The 22,319-nt window shown below is 44.6% G+C and overlaps 1 protein-coding gene across 1 annotated transcript in view; it reads right to left on the bottom strand.

The window, feature by feature from the left end:
• fras1 (Fraser extracellular matrix complex subunit 1) overlaps positions 1 to 22,319 on the bottom strand; it is a 226,705-nt gene that overhangs the window by 97,903 nt on the left and 106,483 nt on the right. Inside the window, exons 26-27 of the mRNA XM_030723395.1 lie at positions 20,598 to 20,682; positions 11,129 to 11,452 (exon numbers count right to left, since the gene is read on the bottom strand). Coding sequence (XP_030579255.1) covers positions 11,129 to 11,452; positions 20,598 to 20,682 — 409 coding nt within the window. The remainder of the gene's footprint in view (positions 1 to 11,128; positions 11,453 to 20,597; positions 20,683 to 22,319) is intronic.

Raw genomic sequence — 22,319 nt, 5'->3', positions numbered from 1 at the left:
TGAGTCCCTCCCGGATGGCCGCACTCCTCACCTTATCTCTAAGGGAGAGGCCAGCCACCCTTCGAAGGAAACTCATTTCTGCCGCTTGTATTCGCGATCTTATTCTTTCGGTCACTACCCAAAGCTCGTGACCATAGGTGAGGGTAGGAACGTGAACGTCAGAAGACCCTTATGAGTGAAAAAACAAGGGAACAGTTTACCCTGCCCGGGATAGGGTTACCGGGGCCCCACCCTGGAGCCAGGCCTGGGGAGGGAGCTCGAGGGAGAGCGTCTGGTGGCCAGGCATTAGCCCGTGGTGCTTGGCCGGGCGCAGCCCGAAGAGGTTACATGGGCCCGCCCTCCTGCAGGCCCACCACCCGCAGGAGGTGTCGTAGGGGTCGGGTGCAATGTGTGTCGGGCGGTGGCCGAGGGCGGAGGCCCTGGCGGACCGATCCCCGGCTATCGAAACTGGCTGTTGGGATAATCAGCATATCAGTGGCACAAACATTGTGGTAGTAGGTGGTAATACATTACAAGAGTGCGCACAGGTGTGTGACGCTGAGTGTGTGCTGCACATGTGGGTGTCTGTGTTTGAAGATAACAACCTGCTGACCATCTGTGGCTCCTCTGCCTGCCGCTTGGTTGATCCAGATCACGTTATTCCAGCGTGGCAGCAGAAGGCAAAGAATCACAGATGAGGCAGAGGAAACACATAAGTCAGCAGGGCAGGCTGTTAACTCACAGGCCCACATCATCCATGAGATTATCAAACTCTCAGGCCCAACATCAAGGTCTCTCAAGGACATTCATACCCAGAGGCAGCACACTTTTCAAAATAAAAGCGATCAGCTGTACCTGTTTGAAGTCATAACTAATATTCCCAGATCGTTAACTTGTTCTGACCTGCAGCCGCACTCCAGGCTGTAAATTTCCTGTTTTTTTTCTTGAATAACACACAAATCTAATTAGTTTCTTTTCCATGTGAGATTCGTGGTGTCCCACTGGGTAGACAGGCAGTCTAATCTCTTTCAGACAGGTGCAAAGAAAATGATGCGCTCATGCAAATTCCATTGCTTTTGACCTCTGGGAGTAAAGAAATTAGATTTACCAAAATACAAATTACAGAGAAGGTGAAACACTCAGAAAACAACTGAGAACTAAACTAACAGGTTTCAGAGTTAGAGACAGCCCTCCAGAGACGTACTGACTCATTGTCTCTGGTGGCAACTGAGCTGCTAATTTATGGCCTGTTATTAAGTGCTGGGAATGGTGTGATAATATTAAAGCCTAATTCCAAATATCCAGCATAAATGAAGACATTTGAGATTTGATCCCTGAAAAGTGGACCGCTCCAATAAGCCGCCTATCTGCACCAACACACTGACAGGCTGTTTCCTACACACAGAGTTTTGGAGCCCACCAAAAAGCTTTTAGCTGGTAATAAAACTGCAGTAAACTGACAGCAGTTAGTTTTGTTTTTCACATCTTTCACTCAAGCATATCACACATTTGTTCTGGTCAAATGTGCAGGGCAACGTATCCATTTTGGTCTCATCAAAGAACCTCCTCAGACTCCTGAGTCTCCCAGCTGCCCGTGGGGGAACTCTCCAACAGTGGCGCCCTCTTTGCCACTCTCTGAGAGTTTTGGTAGGAAACTCGTCCTGCATGCAGAGGCTGTCTCACTGACAGTTTGAACTCCTTCAGAGGTGTCTCGTTGGCCTCCCTCGCTCGTCTCCTTCTTCCACGGTCACACAGTTTATGAGGATGGGCTTCTCTAAGCAGAGTTCCACATGTGCCATTCTCCTTCCATTCCTTAATGACAGATTTAGCTGAACTCCAGGGATGATCACCCCGACTTACACAGTAACCTTTTCTCTGAGTTGCCTGGAGAGTTCGTTTGTCTTCATCATGTAAATGTAGCCATGAATACAGAATAACCGGTGACCTTGCAGACACAGGTGTCTTCATGAAACACGTTCACTGCACTCAGGTCACCTCCACATCTCCACACGTTAATGAGGTCCCTCGTGTTGCTTCAAGCTGAGCTTTTCCGCCATCTTGGTGTTTTCAAACAGGACGTGATCATCGATGGAGGATGTGACTGTACGCTCATACTGCAGCACGATGTAGGCTGCATCATCCTTTTCCACGCTATAAGTTACAAAATTAACATCATATTTTATTCAGTGATGCTTTATCCATTATACCTGCCACCAACTCAAAGGTCCAAACTGCATCAAAAAAATGCCTCTACCAGCAGCGGCATCACTTCAGCAGGACCAAATACACACTGTTCACATGTTTAGTGTGTATAACACCGTGTGTTGAAATTTGGACGCTTGTTATTAATGACTGATAGGAGCTGTTTTCAGAGCGCTCTGCACTCCGGGGCGATTTGTGTCATAACTGTACAATACAGGAGGAACACAGGGTGGAAGGGGACAGATATGCCTACGTTTTGATGGATAAATTGTGCATGTCGAGGTAAAGGTCTGGCCTTGAAACAATGGGAAAGCTTTTTTTTTTTTTCAAATAATTTCCAGGCTAACAACTCACAGAGGATGACGCCAACACCCTGAAACACGGAGAAAAGGAGAAATGTTTTGGAAAACTTACAGAGACTGTGGCAAAAAGCTCAAAGTTTTGTGGCCCCTTTAAACTTTGAATGATGTCTCTGCAGGAAGGAATGCCTGAGAGCAGGGGCTCCGAAACAGACTAGGTTCTTCACTCTCTCTGACGAGTCGTTCATTTCATCATGTACTTTCTTAAAAAAGAAACCCGTGCTACCAAAGTCAGAGACAGATAAAACTGCATGTTTTGATATGACGTCTGTAGGGGGTCCTGTCAAAGCTGTGGGACTAGTTTCATGCAGAAAAAATAAACATAAACAATAGTATACAGCCTGGGTTTCCAACAGGTGGACCACGGTCCAGCTCTGGACCCAGACGCCGTTCGTTACAGGCCCAGACCTATCACTACAGTTACAGTAGTATTGCTTATATTTACTGTAAGTTTATCTGACTCTGTGAAGTCTTCTCCTTCATCTTTATGTTGTAACTCATTCCACATGACGCTGCTTTGTTTGAGGAAATATTCTCTAACTGGACCTCCTTAAATTTGATCTGCTGTATTGTGTGTCTCAGTGCTGTTCACAGTCATTTACAACAGGAGGAAACCCTTCATTTCTCAGCACGACTTTTACTATTAAAGTCATCTCATATGCATATGGGCTGTTTTTTGGTCCCAGGCTGTAGCTGAGAGCGAGCTTTTGTTTGCTTGTGTTAACTTGCAGCTGTTTTTAGAGCCTCCACTTTTCATTGGCTACCGGTGTTTTTTTTTAATAGAGCAGACACTAAAGATTTATCTCCAAAACTGAATCTGCACACATTCAAGTCACAACATGCCCTTGCCTTGAAAGTCAGTATCATATCAAAGTCCTCAGTGACAGCCATGCCATGCCTCAGACTTTAATACAGCTTTACAAGGAAACAGTTCATATGAGGATCATTTCAATGTCAAGGTTTTTTATTTAGTCAGAGATTCCTGACCTTCATTTGTCAAAGACCTGAGCGTTGCTACCTGCTCTTTCTCCTAATGACTAAAAGAAATGCAATAATGATGTTTCTTTTGAATCTTCGTGCCAACATTGCATCCATCTCACTAACAACTGAGCTCCAACAAAAGAACACAACAGCTTTGTCATCAGCATTTTTATCCCATGCCCCAGTATTTACAAGAACAGCTGCACATAAAGTGCATAATCTGAGACCTTTAAAGGACTTTGAGCCAGGAGGCCTGAGATGGGCCGTAAACAAGGCTTTTGGCTGCGGTCCACAAAAACACAAATAAACGACTTTTCACAGATGAAGTCAGAGTCGTCATTAAAACGTTGGCTAGCTGCCCGCCAGGATGGTCATGCTGTTATAATGACAGTGGCATTGTTGTCTGTCATATTTCCATAATCCCTGTGGGTGAGCGGTGCACAGGATGAACTGATGGTCAAACAGAGTCCTTATCAGCAACCTTTCTAATTCAATCTGAGCAGCAGGTCCAGCCATGGTGTCCAAATGATGGAGCATTTGGTGGCAGTAAACATGTCAGATATGAAAAAAGAAAGAAATCAGGCTCATCTAAAATGTAATCACAGACGAGGGACATGAAGCACAAATCAAATAACGTAAATAGTTGTACTTCTACAGACTTCACTCAGCTGCCCACGTCTGGTTGACAGCCGAGCTGAGTTATTAGCTTTCCGGGACTGGATGGTGATCAGAGAAGGAAAAAAAGAAGCTAATTCCCTTCCATTTCAGCCAAGGAACAGAAGAGCCCGAGGGTCTTTCAGGGGCTAAAAGTGTTCTCCCCGAGACAGTAATTGAAAGCCAAGAGTCCTGCTTCCTATTCAGCTGAGCCCCAGCTCTGCTCAGGGCTCAGGCTCCATCAAGAGAAAGTCCATCCATCAGAGGGTCATTATCGGCCTGATTAGTCCCCTGCTTTAGAGCCCAGTAATCCAACTTTCAGGAAAGCCTATTGTCCCTGAGATGGCCTGGCATCGACAGCCACTGTTGCTGCCTGTGTTGTGGGCCTGGAAGAACAAAGGGTGCCACAGAGCGCCACGCTCCAAAATGAGAAGATTCATCGGCCCGAGTTTGTTCAAATCCAGGCAAAGCTAATAATCACTGAAGGCTTTATCTTTGAGCGCTGAAGGAGCAGTCACGGCTCCTGAAGTCTTTATTGAGAGGTTTATCTGTGGATTTATCTTTTATTGCTTTTGATCATCATTTTCTCTGATGCACCAATACTCTTGATTTTGTGATTTACAAGTTTTTTTATCCTCAAGCGTTCAAGAAAACCTTCCCTCAGCTGGATGCTTTCAGTGTTAAAGCGCCGCTGGAGAATTTGGTATTTGTCTCACATAGTGCAGCAGTGAGAGCTCCCTCTGAGAGGCATCAGTAAACGACACCCAGCATGTTCATGTTTACCAGCCTAACTCTCCTTTGAGCTAATATTTCATTACACCCCCCCGTTTTATAACACTCGCTGTGCATAAGTCTGAGGGAGTCGTGTGTCCCTAAATGCTAAAAGAAGCCCACTGTTAATGATGACAGGCCTTCAGGAGAACTGCAGTGCTGCTTCCACACTGTGTGTAAGCTATATACACTACTATGTGTCACTACTGTATTACTCTACAGCACTGTGCAAAAGTCCCGAGCCACAGCTAATTTCTTTATATTTTGCTAGGATTTATTGAAACATGTAAAACATCAATAGAAATACAGCCTGTGAGGCAAAACCAGAGTTTGAGCTTCAGAGTCGGTATTTGGTGTGACCTCCTTTATCCTGAACTCTGAGGCAGCGCCCTCTCATTTCTGTAAGCAGTCTTCAATAATAGCTCTCCAAGCTTTCTGAAGGACATTCAAAGCTCTTCTTTGGATCGGTGTCTTTTTCATGCTTGAATGATTCATAGGTCCAAAAAAAAAAGGTGGTCAGGTACAAAGACTGGACTGAAAACTGGTGAAACAGCAGCCAAAGGCCAAAGAACAAACTCGTTCAGACCTTCAGACAGCCTGGAGATCTATGGCTCAACACCACTATAAAAGCAAAGTCTGGCTCCTTGGAGGAAAAAATAAAATATAAATCGAATGCCATTCTGATCATTTTCATATACAGATGTTAAAACTGTTTTATTGGTAATGTTGGTTTTTTCCCTTTTCTGGTTAATGTTAGCCAGCGTGAGCACACTGATAACCAGCGTAGATGATTTCACCAGCAAAATACTGTCAATAAAGAGCAAACTCATCTCTGCAGACTGTAACTTTCAGGGGTTAGAGTTATAAAACACAAATGTTTCTCTTATAACTGTACATGACATGATAAATGAGCAGACAGCACCACTGCAGTATCTGGTCCTTACGTTTCCCTGCTGTATTTACTATGTAAAGCACTCGCGTAGATCAAACACAGGAGCGGGGACAGCAGTGCAGCCGAGGCTCATCCAAAAGCCGCTGACATAAATCAGAGGCATTCTTTCAGCTTTCCACGACACTCTCCATCCTGCTCTTCCTCATGCACGACAGAATACAGTAAATGGAGACCGGTCTGGGTAAGTGTGTGTGGGATGATATTGATTTACAGAATAGCAGAGGAGTTGAGCCTGAAGCGTACCATCTGTACAAAGCCAGACAAACAGAGCTGCCCTCCTAAAATCAAACTGTGGTGTGAAGCTGCAGAAACGTGTTATATGCTGCAAACAAGAAACACACAATGAGGTGGGATGGGTTTTTTTTGGCTTAAAGTTCCTTTTTTTACCTCCACCAAGGAGGTTATATCTCTGGTAGCCTGTGTGTGTGTGTGTGTGTGTGTGTGTGTGTGTGTGTGTGTGTGTGTGTGTGTGTGTGTGTGTGTGTGTGTGTGTGTGTGTGTATCATCATTCTGTCTGTAAATGTGATAGTTCAAAAAGTTTTGAATAAACTGGTAAAACTTTGAGTGCAGAGTGGAGTCATGTTAACAATGAATAAAATCTGCTTCACATCCATCGAAGTCTTCAAGGTCGACTTCATGATTTATTGGTCAAAAATGGACTAAAAGCCTTTTAACTTAGAAACTATGATTCTTAGTGTGTGGTTTGTGATATCAGCGTATAGAAAGTAACGTGTAAAGATTTAAAACATCATATCATACTTGACCTCTGACCTCTGACCCTTCCTTCACCACTGTGCAGCACGCTGTAAAAAATATCATCGATAATTACTTTGTAACTATAAATAAGGAGTCGTTATTGTCATGGAATTAAAACTATACAGGATGCATTAATGAAGGCAAAAAAAAGGTCATTTTAGCCTGTTGCTAGGTGACCTGCCAGGCGACCTCATGGCGTCACAGTATGTCATGCATAACTGAAGTTGTGTGGATATAAATGAAATGTTACTGTCATAAAATTAAAGTGATAGGATGCATTTGTGCGTTAGCCTGTTGCTAGAAACATAATGACATCATAATCTCAGATATAGATAAGAGGGGTCTAAGATGTACATGTGTGCATCTTAGTTTGGATGCTCAAATCCAGATCATGAAGGAGGAGTTAGCCAACAGTGAAACCAACACACAAACAGAATAGGAGGGATTTTATAGAAGCATGTAGGAAAGTACAATCATCTACACAGGAAACCTTGTGAGGTCAAAGGGTCGTCCATACAGGAAGAGACTAGCAGTGATGTAGGGACCAGACAGGACAGGCAAAATAGCTGTTAGCAACGCAACGTGGATGGGTCTGAAGGTAAACTGATCTCAGCTCTGAGGTGAGCTGTTAAAGTGATAACCAGTCAGTGTGAAGGACCCCGCTCACCGATGTTTGATTCAATTCAATTCAGCTTTATTTATATAGCACCAAATCACAGCAAGGAGCTTTATACTGTAAGGTAAAGACCGTACAATAATACAGAGAAAACCCAACAGTCAAAAACAACAGTGGGAAGGAAAAACTCCCTTTAACAGGAAGAAACCTCCAGCAGAACCAGGCTCAGGGAGGGGGGGTCATCTGCTGAGGGGGAGAGAGAGGACAAAAGACATGAGGTGGGGTTGGATTGGGTGGGAACTATATTAGATGGTTAAGGATTCAACCAGAGCCTGGAGAGCCCACTGAAATCTATACAGCCATGCGCGATGAGTGTGTGGCTGTATATATGGGCGGGGCTTAGGTCATCATGGATGGAATAATTAACCCAAACTCTGCGTTTTAGTAAAAACAAAAAGAACTTCTTTGCAAAAACATGTAATGTGTTTCCCGACTGCCTCGACTTAGGAAAACAATCTTTAGGGGTATTAATGCCTCAGGAGGTTAATAATACAGAACTTTAAGCCTTAATGTGATGTAAACAGTTGAGCTATAAAAGCATTAATGTCTCATCCAGCTGATATAAAGGGCAAATGAGCCACAGTGACCTCTTTTTGTACCAGGCTGTAAAACACGTTATTTCTGCCGTAAAGTCAGGCATCGCTATCCAAAAACATGTCCTCACTCTCAGCGTTTCAGACCGTCTATATACAAAGAGAGGAGCGCACACTCATGCAGACACTCAGACACACGTTTATCTCTCTGACTCTCGCCTGTCTACACATCTTCAGTATTGGAAGCTTGTCTCGCTCGTGTCCCCGTGCTCACGCTCGGTAATTCAGCTGCTTCGGGCGAAACACTCCCCTCCCCTTTCTGTCACAATGGCCAGCGCGTGCTGCAAGATAATTGCGTCCTTGTCATAAAAACCCCACCAGAAGCGATGACAGAGGAGGACTGACGGCTGAGATTTCAGAGGCCTGACCTGCTCTTTGTCTAACAGTGGTTAAGCACGTGGGGGTCAGACTGTGCCTCCAGTTAACTGTTTTTCAGTGGTAAATGCTAAATCTTGGGCAGTTAAAAGGGTTTAAGCAGAGGCAGAGGGAGTCACATTTGTAAAGAGTTTTATCTGATTATGTCTGAGAAAAGAGAGAGGAGTTAAATCTGAACACTGTGCAGAAGTGTCTCTGGATGTAATCCCTGTCTGTGGGAATTTTAGATAAGGTCTCCTTTTTTCCCGTTGGATGAATCCTGAGGACTCAGCTCTTTCTCCGGTATCTGTCTGTAACACGTTCACTTGTGTCTGACACACTCCACAGCCTCTGCTGTGTGTTAGTTACTCTTTTCTTCAGAGTCTTTGTGTATGACTCTTGTGCACTTTGCCTTTTAAACTAAAGATTTGAATCTTAGACGTTTACTCAGTCTTCTTGTGTCCTGAACTCGGGTCCTCTGAGAACTGTTGTACCTCCTCTAGATGCGCCCCCATCTGTCTAAAGTAGAGATCTGCATGAAAACACAGTCTCAGAATTAGGGTGGAGAAAACCTGGTTTTATCAGATCTGCACAGTGACACTCTGGGCTCCTTTGTCATGGTTTGAGGTTTAATTACTTCCTGTTTCATTTTGAAATTTCCTCCATATGCTCAGTAAGTTCTACTTCCAGCCTCTGTTTTGTGAGCTGCCCTTTTTTGTACAGTTGTAGAGTTGCGCTGAGTCAGTCTGCTGGTACACGCACCCTCGTGTTTCTAAATGATCTCTTTGACTTTTTGGATTTTGCTCCTTTTGTTCTGAACTGCTGAATGAGACAGAAATCATTCCTGGAGCATCAGGTTTGACACTAATTTGATCTTAAAGGTTTTTTCCTTTGGATTTTATGCTTTCCAACATAAAAGCCTTTCCTGCTGCCTGAGGACTTCTGAGAAAATGTTTCCACTCAGAAACCGAACATAAAACTCTGTTTGCACTGCTGACGTCTCAACTCCTGTAACAATCCTGATTTTGGATTAGATTTATCCATGTAATTCTCCACCGATATGTAAATAATGATAATGAAAGAATCAGCTGGGTGTCGGTGCTGGAGATAATGTCAGCTGCTGAAGTGAACTTGCATCTGAATCTAATTTTATTTTATTTCACAGTAAACACATTTCTGTGTGATGTCTCACTTTGTGATTTTACTGGTTTGAACTCATTTCCTCGGATGATGTGTGAGGATAAAAACTGAGCTGCTGTTGGTGGTGAGACGCTGAGCACAGTGATGTGACTCAGCTGAGGACCATCCTGGAAAGAACTTCATCTCCTGATAACTGAAGATGAATAACTATAACAAAAAACAAGCTAAGACTCTAAATGACAAACTAAGGAACACGATGACACCAAATCATAAGGAAAACACAAAATGCTGGGCAAAAGGCCCCGGACCATGACAATTTCATGGTGTTGCAGGCGGCCAGAAAGGCAAACAGAAAGCAGTGACGTGCTGCCAAGATTGGACTTTTGTTTCAGTTAGCAGCCAAAGAGTCACCTTTAACCCTCTAACTAAAAAAAAGAGGCGTAGCACACACAGCAAGATGAAAATGGAGGCTGATTCAACAAAGCAGAGTACTTTGCCAAAGATGCCAGAAAAGTTCCCACTAAAGGCGAAAATCAGAGATACTATCAGTTGGTGATGTGCAGCTCCAAATCAAACACATCACTCCACCGAGCATCACTGGAGCTCTCAGCGGCTGCAGGACGAGCGAACGGTGGATGGAAACAGCTGATGTGGTTACTCGGTGGAAAAACAGCTGTTAAAAAACGCGATACAAAATCCCAGGCAGAAGATATTTCTCAGTTTTATTATGTGACAATATTGGACAGTTACAGGATTAAATAGTTATTTTATACTGTAAATGTATCACTGTACATCATGCTGTGTCATTGCTGCTGCACTATAATGCTGCCGGCACCTTGTGGCGATACAGTCACACTTAGGAAATGTGTCACCAATGACAGCAGCTCATTGGAAAGATGCTCATTTTGTTTGCACGTGTCATGAAGTGGACCCAAAATGAAGACTCCAAAAACTGAACTCAAAGTTCTCAGCTTTACTTGTTGGTCATCCACAGGGTAACGAGAAAATGACAGCGAAGCAGATCAGGAGCAAACCGGCTGTAACCTCAGACACTAAGTAAAGCGCACGGCTGGTTAGGAAGCCAAGGAGGACACGAGGTAACAAGGACACGAGGTAACAAGGACATGAGGTAACGAGGGACGAGCGGAGACAGCCGGGGAGAAAAGGATTAATCTAACAAGACAAGGGGAAGCAAAATGGAACACAATACCCACGTAACATGGGACTGTCAAAATAAAACAGGAACTGACAGAAATGGCAGGCCCACTGTGCCATAACTGAAACTAGATACTCAAAGCTGAAACAACAAGAAAAAGACTCATACGCAAACTATGAAACACAACAGAAGAACCCGACATGACTTATGCCATCATCCATTTCCTGCTGCTTATCGAGGTCCCGGTGGGGACAGCAGCCAAAGCAGAGACCGAGCACCTCCTCCACCTCTTCAGGGGGCCACACCTCTTTACCTTTGAATTCAGGTGTTTATCAAATCAAGCAGCTAGCAGCAGTCCGCCTTCACAAACATTTATGAAAGAACGGCTGATTCTGAAGAGCTCAATGAATTCAAGCGTTGTACTGTGATAGGATGCTACTGTTGCATCACGTCTGTGACACTTCTTCCCTCTTAGATAAAGCATAAATTGGTGTGTGTGTATAACATCAGACATGAAGCATTAATCCCTCTGCTCCCCCTCATATCCCATCCTACCTTCTGGCGTATTTGGACTTGGAGGAGAATATTCTTGTAGCTGTGGCCGTCGTTGATCTGCAGCACTACGCCGTCCTCCGCCCCTTCCGAGCCGTCGTGGATGTATTGAATCTGTTCGCGTGACAGCTCCTCCAGCTTGAATCGGCTGAGAGCGCGGTCACTGTGGAGACGGGTAAGCCGGCCGTGGCGGGGTGGCTCGAGGACCATGACCAGGACGTCGGCTGCGTTGTCAGGGTCGTCGACTTGCAGGACCGACTTGGTGATGGTTGCCAGGCTGCCACGGCCCTCCACAGGGAGAGGAGAGAAGGTCACGACCCTCGGAGGCTGGAAGGGATTTTAAAAAACAGGTTACAGGCCTGGAGCAAGAACAACTTTGAATATAATCTGTCAGCTATGAAGGACAGAGGTAGATTTGATTCAGGAAACAAGGCTCAGACAAAGATTAAATTAGATTTAACACTTTGAAAACCCGGCTGAGAGCACAGCAAGAGGACACAGCAATTTACCCCAAACACCCTCAGATCATCAGATGATGTATTTCCTCCCATAGAACTGGGACACCGGGGCTGTGCTGGTACCAAGGGAAATGCAGAAAATGAAGGTAAGGCAGAGATGAAGCTGGGCGCCTCATTAAGCTGCCGTACCTGGAGCCTCACCGCAGATGGAAAAATGCTTCATCGTGCTAACAAAGTCCCTTTAGGAGCAGCAGCAGGAGGTCTCCTGATGTAAACAAGAATATAACTTTATCCAGAGTCTTCTCTTTAAAGGGACAGTTCACCTTAAAATCTCATTTTAGTTAATGGGCCACATGTGAGCCAGAGCAGTAACACCACTGCACTTTATTGTGCAGTGGTGTTACTGCTCTGGCACCCCTTGTTCTGTTTTATACTGATCCCAGATCATTTGTTTTCTGTGGATGAACCCAACAGAACAAATTTCCGATATGAATGAGGGTTAGATCCCTCATCCTTCCGAGCCGTTTCCAAACGTAGGAATGTCGTGGCCCAATGTGAAATCTGACCTGTTTTATATCCCAAATAAGAACTTTGATCATCAAACGTACTGTCCACAGGCATGCTGGGACCTCAGTGGAGTTAGTGGAAGTCTTCCACATCAGTCACATCCTGATTGTTTGATGTTAAATTCACTGTTAACTTATGATGTAATTGTATATTTTGGGGCGGTGCGGTGGTACATCGCCTCATATGAAAAAGGTTCTGGGTTCAAACCCACCGGTTCACTCACACTCACACCGATGAGCATGATTGGCTGTCTGTGTTAGCCCTGTTATAGACTGACAACCTGCCTAGAGTGTACCCGCCTCCTGCCCCATGACAGCTGAGATCGGCTCCAGTGGATGGATAGATGCAGTACTGCAGTACTTTCTAGTGTCATCTCTCACAAACGTGGCTCATAAGGACATTATTTTCCCTTCTATCTGTGCTACAGATATATTACCGCTGTGTTGTGTTTGTTCGTGCTGAAAATTGATGCCTGAATCACACAGGACGTGCAAAAGCCCTGAGAACCACCTCTCTCTGGAGCTCCATCTACCTTTAGCTTCCTTTAGCTCATTTTAGTTCTATGGCTGCACAAAATGTGATGTTGAGTCACTCAACCTCTTTAAAACTCCTCATATTTATGTTTCCACAGGGGGAAACCCTTCCTGACCCTGAAACTAAAACAGTGTTCATGTTTCACACGACAACTCGTCCAGATTTGAGTTTTCTGTGATTAAATATCTGAAGGAAAACAAGGCAGCCAAAAAAGTGAAAGCTAGAAGCAAAACCGCCTGAATAAAGTTCATTTTAATAAAGTTCCTCATCAAAATATTTGTTAGCAGAGCAACTTGGCAGGGAGAAGGTGCAGGTAGAGACACGTGGAGTGTCCCTGTGGAGTTGCTGGTCCGCTGTGGCCCTGATTCACACCGGTTGTCAGGTAGGGAGCTCCGAGCCGCTCAGCCTGACACGGGGCTTGTGTCCCATTCGCAGCATTCACTGGTGGTTGGCTGAGCTCCAGCTTTTTGGCACTATAGCAGCAACCTGAGCAAAAGGCAATGCAAGAAAGTAGCTGGCGCCAGAGAGAAGGGCGACTGTGGGAAAGTCATACGCACAGACCCACTCAGAGCTGAAACAAGGCACAAAAGCACAGAAACATAGAAGAAGTACTGTATGTTGTTATCTGCAGCCTTTGCCCTGCATTTTATGTCAGGAGCCGTGTGGTGACAAATTTTTAGACGTCAGAGGAATTATCTCCAAGAGACAGACAACTTAGTCCCCAGGCGCCCACCTTAATCCTGTGCCGTCATTGCTGCAGTTCTCACAAGGGAAACAAAAGGTGTGAACTGGATGTGCTGGAGGAGGCTGAAACTGTGTGTGTGTGTCTGCTGTTGCTTTTTAAATCGTGCTAAGACATGCTAAGGCATGAAAGGCAACCAGGAGAATCTCCTCCCTCAGGGAAATGAAAGCAAACACAGGAGCGCTCGGGTGGGAGGGCCAACCTCTCATCCTGCCCTCACAGGTGAAGTGAGGCTCATTTTTGGCGGGGCTGTCATCACCCACGGCGCCTTGGGGCTCTGCAGCACTTTGAGAAGATGGGAAAGACTTTTTGTGTGGTTGTTTTTGGCTTTGTTTCCTGTTTGCTGTTAATTTGTTCGGTTTTCATGCTGGATGGTTTTCAGGGGAACAAAGTGAAAGTATTTCCAAAGTCGATTTCCAGCCTGTGGCTGCTTTATCTGCAGCTTCTCTCCAGTGTTTCTGTGAGCCATGTGTCAAACCATCACAGCACACACCAATGATCCACTGGCTACCTGCACTTATGATTAAAAAAAATGACCATTTCACAGATAGCCTGTAGTTTTGCTCTGGTTAGATTTGGTCTTTTCACTTGGCTGAATTTCATCAGAAAATAAAGGTAGCAGGCTCTCTGTATTGATTGACAGCTAAGTGCACAGCAGAAAGCACTTAGTGCCACAGATATAATCCCAAAAAAATAATAAAAAAAGAAAAAGTCTCAGAAATTACACTTTAAGTAAAAATGTAGCCCATAAAAAGTAAGATGTACTTTGTATGTGAGAAGCCTTTTCAGTAGAAATGCCATCAGAGATACTGGACTCTCAGAAAGTTTTTTCAAAAGAAGCAGCCACTGCTGTCAGCTGGAGGGGGGGAGGCTATCTGTGGCTCAGATCTTTCATTCCTGAGGCTATTACATTCGGAGGCCCCCGCTGGCTGGGGATCTGATAGGGATTCAATTAAAAATGCATTTTATTTTGCTTTTAGCTGTACAGGGAAGGCTGCATAAGCTTAAATTGTCTTGTTCTCCTGCTGTATAGTCACGTTTTTCAACAGCACCCTCGTAGTTTGGTTTCTCCAGCTTGGTATGGCACAAAATAAAGATTGTGCATGAATAATAAGTGGCAGCTTCTGGGGCTGAAAAATGAAGCAAATGCTCAAGTTCAAAAACTGCAGCTCCTCCAGTGACCACTTGAGGCTCACTCTAACAGTGCGTGAAATGAAATTTAAAAATATGGTTAAATGTATCCAGTTTCCCCCTGCAGGACATTTTTTCACACACTCACCTGTAAGAACCTTATTATGTATTATTTATGGATGCACCATCCTAACAAAGTATGCTATTATTACTGATTTAGACACTCTTGTGTGAATACAGAAGCTTCTGGATGCAAAGAAACAAGCTGGTGATGCCCCTGAATCAGGGAAATCCCAGTAAGTTTATCTTTCATGTAAATAAATGCAGTAAACTTTCTATAACATCCATCCAGGGCCGGTGACATTACCAGAGATCATCTCCACCATGGTCTGTTCTCACTGCTAACCTCCTGCTAACATTTGAAGTAAACCAGTCAGATCCTGCAGTTTCTTGCCACCAGCTATTCACACTGTTAGATTCACAATAATCATCTACACACACACACAGTCATGCTGGACTACACATGAACTGATGCCCATGCTGCTGTGAGACTTCATTACTCTCCACATCTCTCCAGATCCCGGTTCATGCAGGAATGGAGCGATCTGCAACCTTTGAGGAGTGAGAAGGACCTCTAACTTACTGCACACGGGGATATGAATGTGAAGGTAAAGCACAAACTGTGCTCAGTCCAAAAACAACAGTCCATGTCTGCAAACACAGCAGCACAGACTCACAGGGTAAAACAACACGCTAACCTCTTTTTATTGACTAACACAAAGATATCAGTAAAGGACTCCTGCAGCCAGATGACCTCTGGATCCTTCATGCTCAAGCTAAGTGTTTGCAGGCCTCAACCAAAGAGCTGAAGCTTATTTTTACCCAAGAAAGGAAGCAGAGGAGCAGGCCTGTACATTTCCCCCTGTGCTCGTTCCTACAGTAGAATCAGGACGACATCTCTCTGAGAATTCGGGGCTGTTTTTCACCCACTTTGCAGTCGGCTTTGTGGTAACACTGAAACAGGGGTGAGATTTGTGCAGATGTGTGCAGATGTGATCAAAGTAATGCAAAAATAATGCAATGAGTAGTGTAACAAATTAATGTCAGCAATGAGCCTAACACTCCAGCACAAACCACTGGGTGAGGTCACAGTGGCTGTGTCCATCTTTTAAATACAGTCTCCTGTGTGTGCATAATAACTTGCTCTGTCTCTCTGTATAAAGTACATTATGATCGTGGTGATGAAAATAAAATCAAGAATACATTCAGTGCGCTCATCGTCAAACATCCATCCTGTACATCTTACCTTTTCTGTCACTCTGAAAGATTCCTTTCAAAGCGAGCCCATAAACCTTGAAATGTTCTGAAACCGCACTGACAGGACCTACTTTCTTTCAAAGAAAACCGCAGTGCTCACAACAAAAACACTGAAAGTTACATCAGTGTCTGTGAGTCGCTTTGATGTGGACTGAAAGGAGCAATCACAGTGTTCCCCTCTGTGTCTGTGAGCAAGTTGAAAGGCAGCACAGTGAGGTAATGTTCTTTTCTGGAAATATATGCGAATTACTGCCAGAACAAAGAGCAGGACGCTTTCTGCACAACAAAAATATTGGAGCCAGTGTGGGAGGTGACCACGCACACAGTTGCATGAACTGTACAAAGATGGCACTTTGTTGGGAAATGCAAACTCAAACACATCCACTAATGTAGCACAGCCACCTCAGTCTGTATCCACTCGTGCCGGTCAGAGAGATCGATGCCACAGTGCTGAGGATGAGTCATTACTGTGCTAAATTCACTAATCACATTACAGTTACTAAGTTACAGTTACTATTACTTTTTATCCAGGTCAGCTTTTACCCAGCTGTCCACTGCCGCTAACACAGCATGGACTTTTCCCAAGCACCCGCACCGACAGCACCGTAACACACAGCTACACAAAGATGACAGCGTGACGTTAAAGCCATTTGGAGACCTATTGCCTTAACTTTGTGGCACGGATTTAACAAGCTGCTCCTCAGAGATCTGCAGGATGACCCATCTGTGGCCATGAAGGGATGGACGTGGCCAGCAGCACTCAGGTAGGCTGCGGTGGTTAAATGATGCTACCATCTGAATGCTGCAGCAGAAATCGAGACCCATCAGACCAGGCTCAACTTAGGTGAGCCTCAGTTCTGAGCTGACACCCGGTGTGGTCTTCTGCTGCTGAAGCCCACCTACCTCAGGGTCGACTGCGCTGTTTTCAGCTCTTCTGCATTCCCCGGCTGAAACGAGTGATTATTTGAGTAACTGTTGCCTTGCTAACTGGAAGCTGACCTCTGCTTTCAACAAGGCATTTTCACCCAGAGAACTGCTGCTCGCTGGATATTTTCTCTTTAAACTCTGTGTAAAACTCTCTGTAAACCCTGCAGATGGACTGTGCATCAGCAGTTTCTGAAATACCCAGACCAGCCCAACTGGTATCAACAACCACGCCATGCTCAAAACTTAATCTTTAATCAATAATCGTTCTGCATTCTGATGCTCAGTTTGAACTTCAGCAGGTTGTCTCAATCATGTCTACATGCCTAAATGCACTGAGTCACTGCCGTGTGATTGACTGATTGGATATTTGCATTAATCAGCAGTTGGACAGCTGTACAGTATCTAATAAAGAGTGTATGTACACACAGAAGACTAATTAATAAAACACAGGTGGGAACAATTAAGGTTGGATAGACAATAATGAAGGAGGGAGGACAAAGACAGGAATTAAAAAGTGCAGGAAGAGGTAACAAAACAAAGCAGGAAGTGGAAACCAGGAAGACGAAGGCACAAAGAGAAGACGGAGCTGCACATCCATGGAGCGAGAAACACCCGAGAGAGAGAGAGAAAACAGAGACCACATAAGAACCCAGGACCATGACTCATGCAGCCAAAGGTTTAAACTACTTTCTTTAGGGAGTAAATAAGTAACATAATCTGTTACTTTTTATAAAGAAAGGAGGAATATGTAGGAGAGTAACAATCCCGATGTCATGGAACGGCTGTGTGGCAGGCAGGAAGAGGACCCCAATGCAGGATACGTCAGACAAAGGTAAAACTTAATTCCACTTTATTTACGGGTGCTGAACAAAAAGCCGGACTAGACAGAGCTAGTGGCATCAAAAGCAGAACAAAAATAAACTCAGCTAGGTTTCCAGGAAACAGGGTAAACAAACAGGGCGCACACAGTGAGAAAACAGCGACGACAACAGGCATAGAAAACACAGGACTTAAATACACAAGAGGATAATGAGGGGAGTGGGAACAGCTGGGAACACAGGTGATGCTAATTACTTTGACAAGACCAGGGGAAGCAAAACACAACACAACAGACAGGGACCGGACGACTATCAAAATAAAACAGGAAGTCAGACGCAGACCTGACACAGAGAAACACAAACTAAACCCCACGACCAAAAGAAACCAGAACAGAAGAGACCGAATCAAGCAGAACCCTGATTCTGCGTGTGTGTGTGTGTTGTACAGATAATAAGTTAACTAGAACTCATTTGCAACACAGGTAACACAGCAGTGTTTATATAATTATATACTCTTAGCATATAATGATAATAATCTGCTGCAGGCATTCATTAATTTTGCACTGGTAGAAAACTGGTGGAGTGCCAGTTAAACCACAGACACTCACAAATGTTCTTATCAGCTGCTGATGCTGTCTGAGAGAGCAGATCAGATTGTGTAATTGAGAAGTCAACCAAACAATACTGCACCACCACTCCATCACCATCTGCTGCAGCCCTGAGCGCCGTGTCTGCAGCTTTCATCCGCCCGCGGCAAATTCAACACAGCAGTCACGCTATGTTGGCTAAACACTCACCAGGATCCAACACACACACACACAGACACACACACACAGACAGACACAGACACACACACACACACACACACACACACACACACACACACACACACACACACACACAGACAGACACAGACACACACACAGACAGACACACAGACAGACACAGACACACACACACACACACAGACACACACACACAGACAGACACACACACACACACACACACACTGGTTTAAATTCCTCATTTAAGGTTTTTAGGAGACCCTCTGAGATAAGAACATTGTCCTCACCTGTACAGGTAATTTTTATCTTTAATATTTAGACTGAAAAATATTCCAAAGCTGCTTTTAAGAAGAAATTTTGCTTGGAAGACTGTTGCATAGATGGATCACAACACAATCATTTGCATTTGAACCATGCGCTGCCTTTTAATCGCTGTCTGTCTTTCTGCGTGTCTCCGTAGACACAGAGCACGGTGCAGAGCGCGGTGAAGCCGCCGTTTCTCATTATTTTCTACCGTTGTGGCAAAATCAGAGGTCAGCTTGAAACCAATAAAGACAATAAAGCTGACATGAACTGATCCCCCTGGCTTTATTCCAGAGAGAAGGGCAGGTCGCCCTCGCGGCGTCCCCTCAGATTAACAGCGGCTGTGCTGCTCGAGTGGTCACAGAGTGAATAAGCTGCAAATCTCACAGTTCATGCGTTTTTATCAGTACAGGCACATGTGCTGATGCTGACTGGCTTTATTCCCTGTAGTACTTTAATTATATATGTATTTAAAGATATAATATAAACAGTAACATTATTCCAAATCCACAAGGGGACTAGACTGCCCCTCATCTGGGATCTGTTTGTTGGTTTGAAGTTTTAGACTTTTTAGCTTTGACTAGAAGAGCAGCAGTAAAGAGCAGAACGTGGTGATTCAGGGGGTTTAAAGTTCTGGCACGAGTCTTTGCCTTTCTAAATTTATGAGCACAGCAGTTACAAAGAGATGTGTTGTGGACGCTGCGCTCAGCGCAGACCGACTCAGATCGCAGTTTGTTGGCATCTGTAAATCAGACGGCACCTCTTTGCAAACCTTCACCAATCTGACTCAGACTGACTGCAGTCGGTCCGAGTCAGACCACAGCTGTTGGAGACAGGCTGCCTCCAAACAATCACACTGTGACTGAAAGCGTCCGCAGGTTGAGGCTGTTGCATGTTCAACTGCTGGGTGACCAGTTGGTCACTGGAACCACCAAATTATCCTTACTGTCTTATTTGGACTCTCGTGTCACTGAGCCATAAGCTAACCACATGTCTAACTTGCTTAAATATGCTATCTACCTAACTGCAGAATAACAGCATTTGTCCAGATGACCTGCTCAGTATGAAAATAATATAAATATATTTTTATGTCCCAAAACTGGAGACCACGTGTGATGTAATCAGAACAGCAGTTTTCAGATCACAGTTACACAAATATGTTTTTCCTCCAGATAAATGACCGGCTGTTGCTCAGGAGGTACAGCGTGCTGTCTGCTGATGGAAAAGTGGTTCCTTCAGTCCGCATGTTAAGGTGTCCTTTGACAAGATACCGATGCTCAAACTGTGAATAAATCAATGATTTGTGCGTGAATGTGGGTTAGAAAAGGTGCTCTGAGTGGTCTACAGCGGTATATAAAAAACACTATTTACCATAAAGACCCTTCAAACGTATGAACACATACAGGGATATAAAATTCCCCAAACTCTGGAGCAAGTGCCCCTGGGTCGGACCACCATCACTTTGATCCTAACTACACACTTACACTCTCATAGATGCCATCACAGCTAATGCTCATGCTTGCTATACACACAGTTCTTCTCTAACTGGAGTCTTTCCTCTCTGAGGCAAACTTTCTCAACAAGGACAAAAGACTCGTGGCATTTTAATCTCACAGAACAAACCTCTACCATTTCACAGTGAACTAAATCTAGAAGCAAATGTGTCCTGGCACACTATTCGTCTCCCCCGTAATGTCACCGAATTGACCTGCTCCGTGAGAACAGCTATCTTTATTAGATATCTGGATTTGTAGCTGGAAGAACAGATTTATGATGCAGGTATTTTTATGGCATTTTCAAGTCAGTTTATTTCTCTTAAATCTGTCTGAGAAAAGCAAGTTAGTGTCAGTGAGAGTCAATAAAGCAGAGCTGGAGGAAATGTGTGCATACCTGCATGGACACAGCTCGAACTTGAATTGTTTTTGGTTGGGAAAACAGCTGGGGGTCAGCCAGACGCAAGGTGAACTCACCGGTCCTGCAGGAAGACAAAGAAAGGAGACACTTTAAATGAAGACGAGTCTTGGACCGAGGAGGTTAAACTCCACCATCCCTCTTTCCTGGAATTGCTTTAATAATATGACACAGAAACAGTGTTCAGTCGGCTCCTGAGGAAAATGGTAAAAATGGGTCCTGTGAGGGTTGCATGGTGTGTAGTCATTAAGCCTAATCACCTCTGAGTTATCTACGGGAGCAGAGGTCAGTTACCACAAACACACAGAGCCCACCTGCTCACGCACTCATCATCACTGATATGCCCTCACACACTGCTGCCTCAACATATTCAAAGACCAGGCTTATTACCCACAACTCCCCGGGGCTGGAGCTGGGAGACGTCCAGTGAGTCTGCAGATCAAATAACTGAGCAGGTTGTTTGTTTAGTGGCAGAAAGGAAACTAATGCTACAGGAGGGTCCAGGTTAGGTGCTTTATGGACTGCAGCAGCATCTTTGAAGGTTGTTTTCCTGTTAGGGGTAATGTCATGGTCCCGGGGTTTCTGTTGTATTTCTAGCTGCTCACTATGTTTAGTGTCAGTCTTCATGTCTCAGCATTAGTTTTTTTTTTTTTTGGTTACTCCCTGTTTTACTTTGAAGGTTGGAGTTTTCATGTGTCTCACTTCCTGTTTTTGGTGTGGGCATCTCTTCCTGCAGAAATGACCACCTCTCAGGCCACCTCATTCACTTCATCCGGGGGGCACACAGAGGCATCGCAAACTAGCCAATAGATATAATTTCTCTAGCATGTCTCGGGTCGACCTTCACCCAATGGAATATGCCTGGAAACACCTCAATCCTATTCAGATACCCGAACCACCTCAACTGCCTCCTTTCGTTGTGGAGGAGTAGCATTTTTACTCTGAGTCCCAATCCTTGCTCATGAGCAAGACCCCAAGGTAGCTAAACTCCTCCACTTGGGGCAGCAACTTATCCCGGACCTGGAAAAAGCACTCCACCCCTTTCTGGCTGAGGACCACGGCCTCAGACTTGGAGGTGCTAACGTTTGTTCCCTCAGCTTCACACTCAGCCACAAACCGCCCCAGTGTGAGTTGGAGGTCAGCACCTGAAGAAGCCAAAGGTGAGATCCCGAGGCCACTGAACCGGACACCCTCCACCCCACGGCTGTCCATAAAACCCACGAATAGAATCAGTGACAAAGTTCAGCCCTCCAACATTCACCATCAACGAGTCCGACTTATTGCCAACAACCTCACAAAGGCTGTACAGGGGCCGAGCCCATAGCAACGGACCAGATATCCTTGGAGCATTAAAATAACAAGGACGATATTTCTGAAAAAAAAGCCATTGAAGTAGTAAATCTCATTTTCTGTGTGGAGTGTAAATATTGCTGGTATGTTTTCAGTTGATTATTGATGAGAGAAGGATTCTTTTGAAACGCAGCCTTGAGATAAGTGGAAAGACTTCATATCTCTGCAACTATGAGTGTGTATTTCTCCTCAGGAGTAACTTCTGCCACTCGAAAAATTTAATTAATTTTACATCAGCGCCTTGACCCTTGGCATGTTCTTCTAAGGCAGTTATGAATGTAAAGAATTCTTTTTGACAACTGAAATGAGTTTGTCTGTAACAGCAAACAGCATTTTATCCACTGCAGCACC

The sequence above is a fragment of the Archocentrus centrarchus genome, unplaced genomic scaffold (genome assembly GCF_007364275.1).
Source record: "Archocentrus centrarchus isolate MPI-CPG fArcCen1 unplaced genomic scaffold, fArcCen1 scaffold_26_ctg1, whole genome shotgun sequence".
In the NCBI taxonomy this organism is placed as follows: Eukaryota; Metazoa; Chordata; class Actinopteri; order Cichliformes; family Cichlidae; genus Archocentrus; species Archocentrus centrarchus.
The sequence above is the reverse complement of the archived record's forward strand: the minus strand, read 5'-3'. Positions and strand labels throughout refer to the sequence as shown.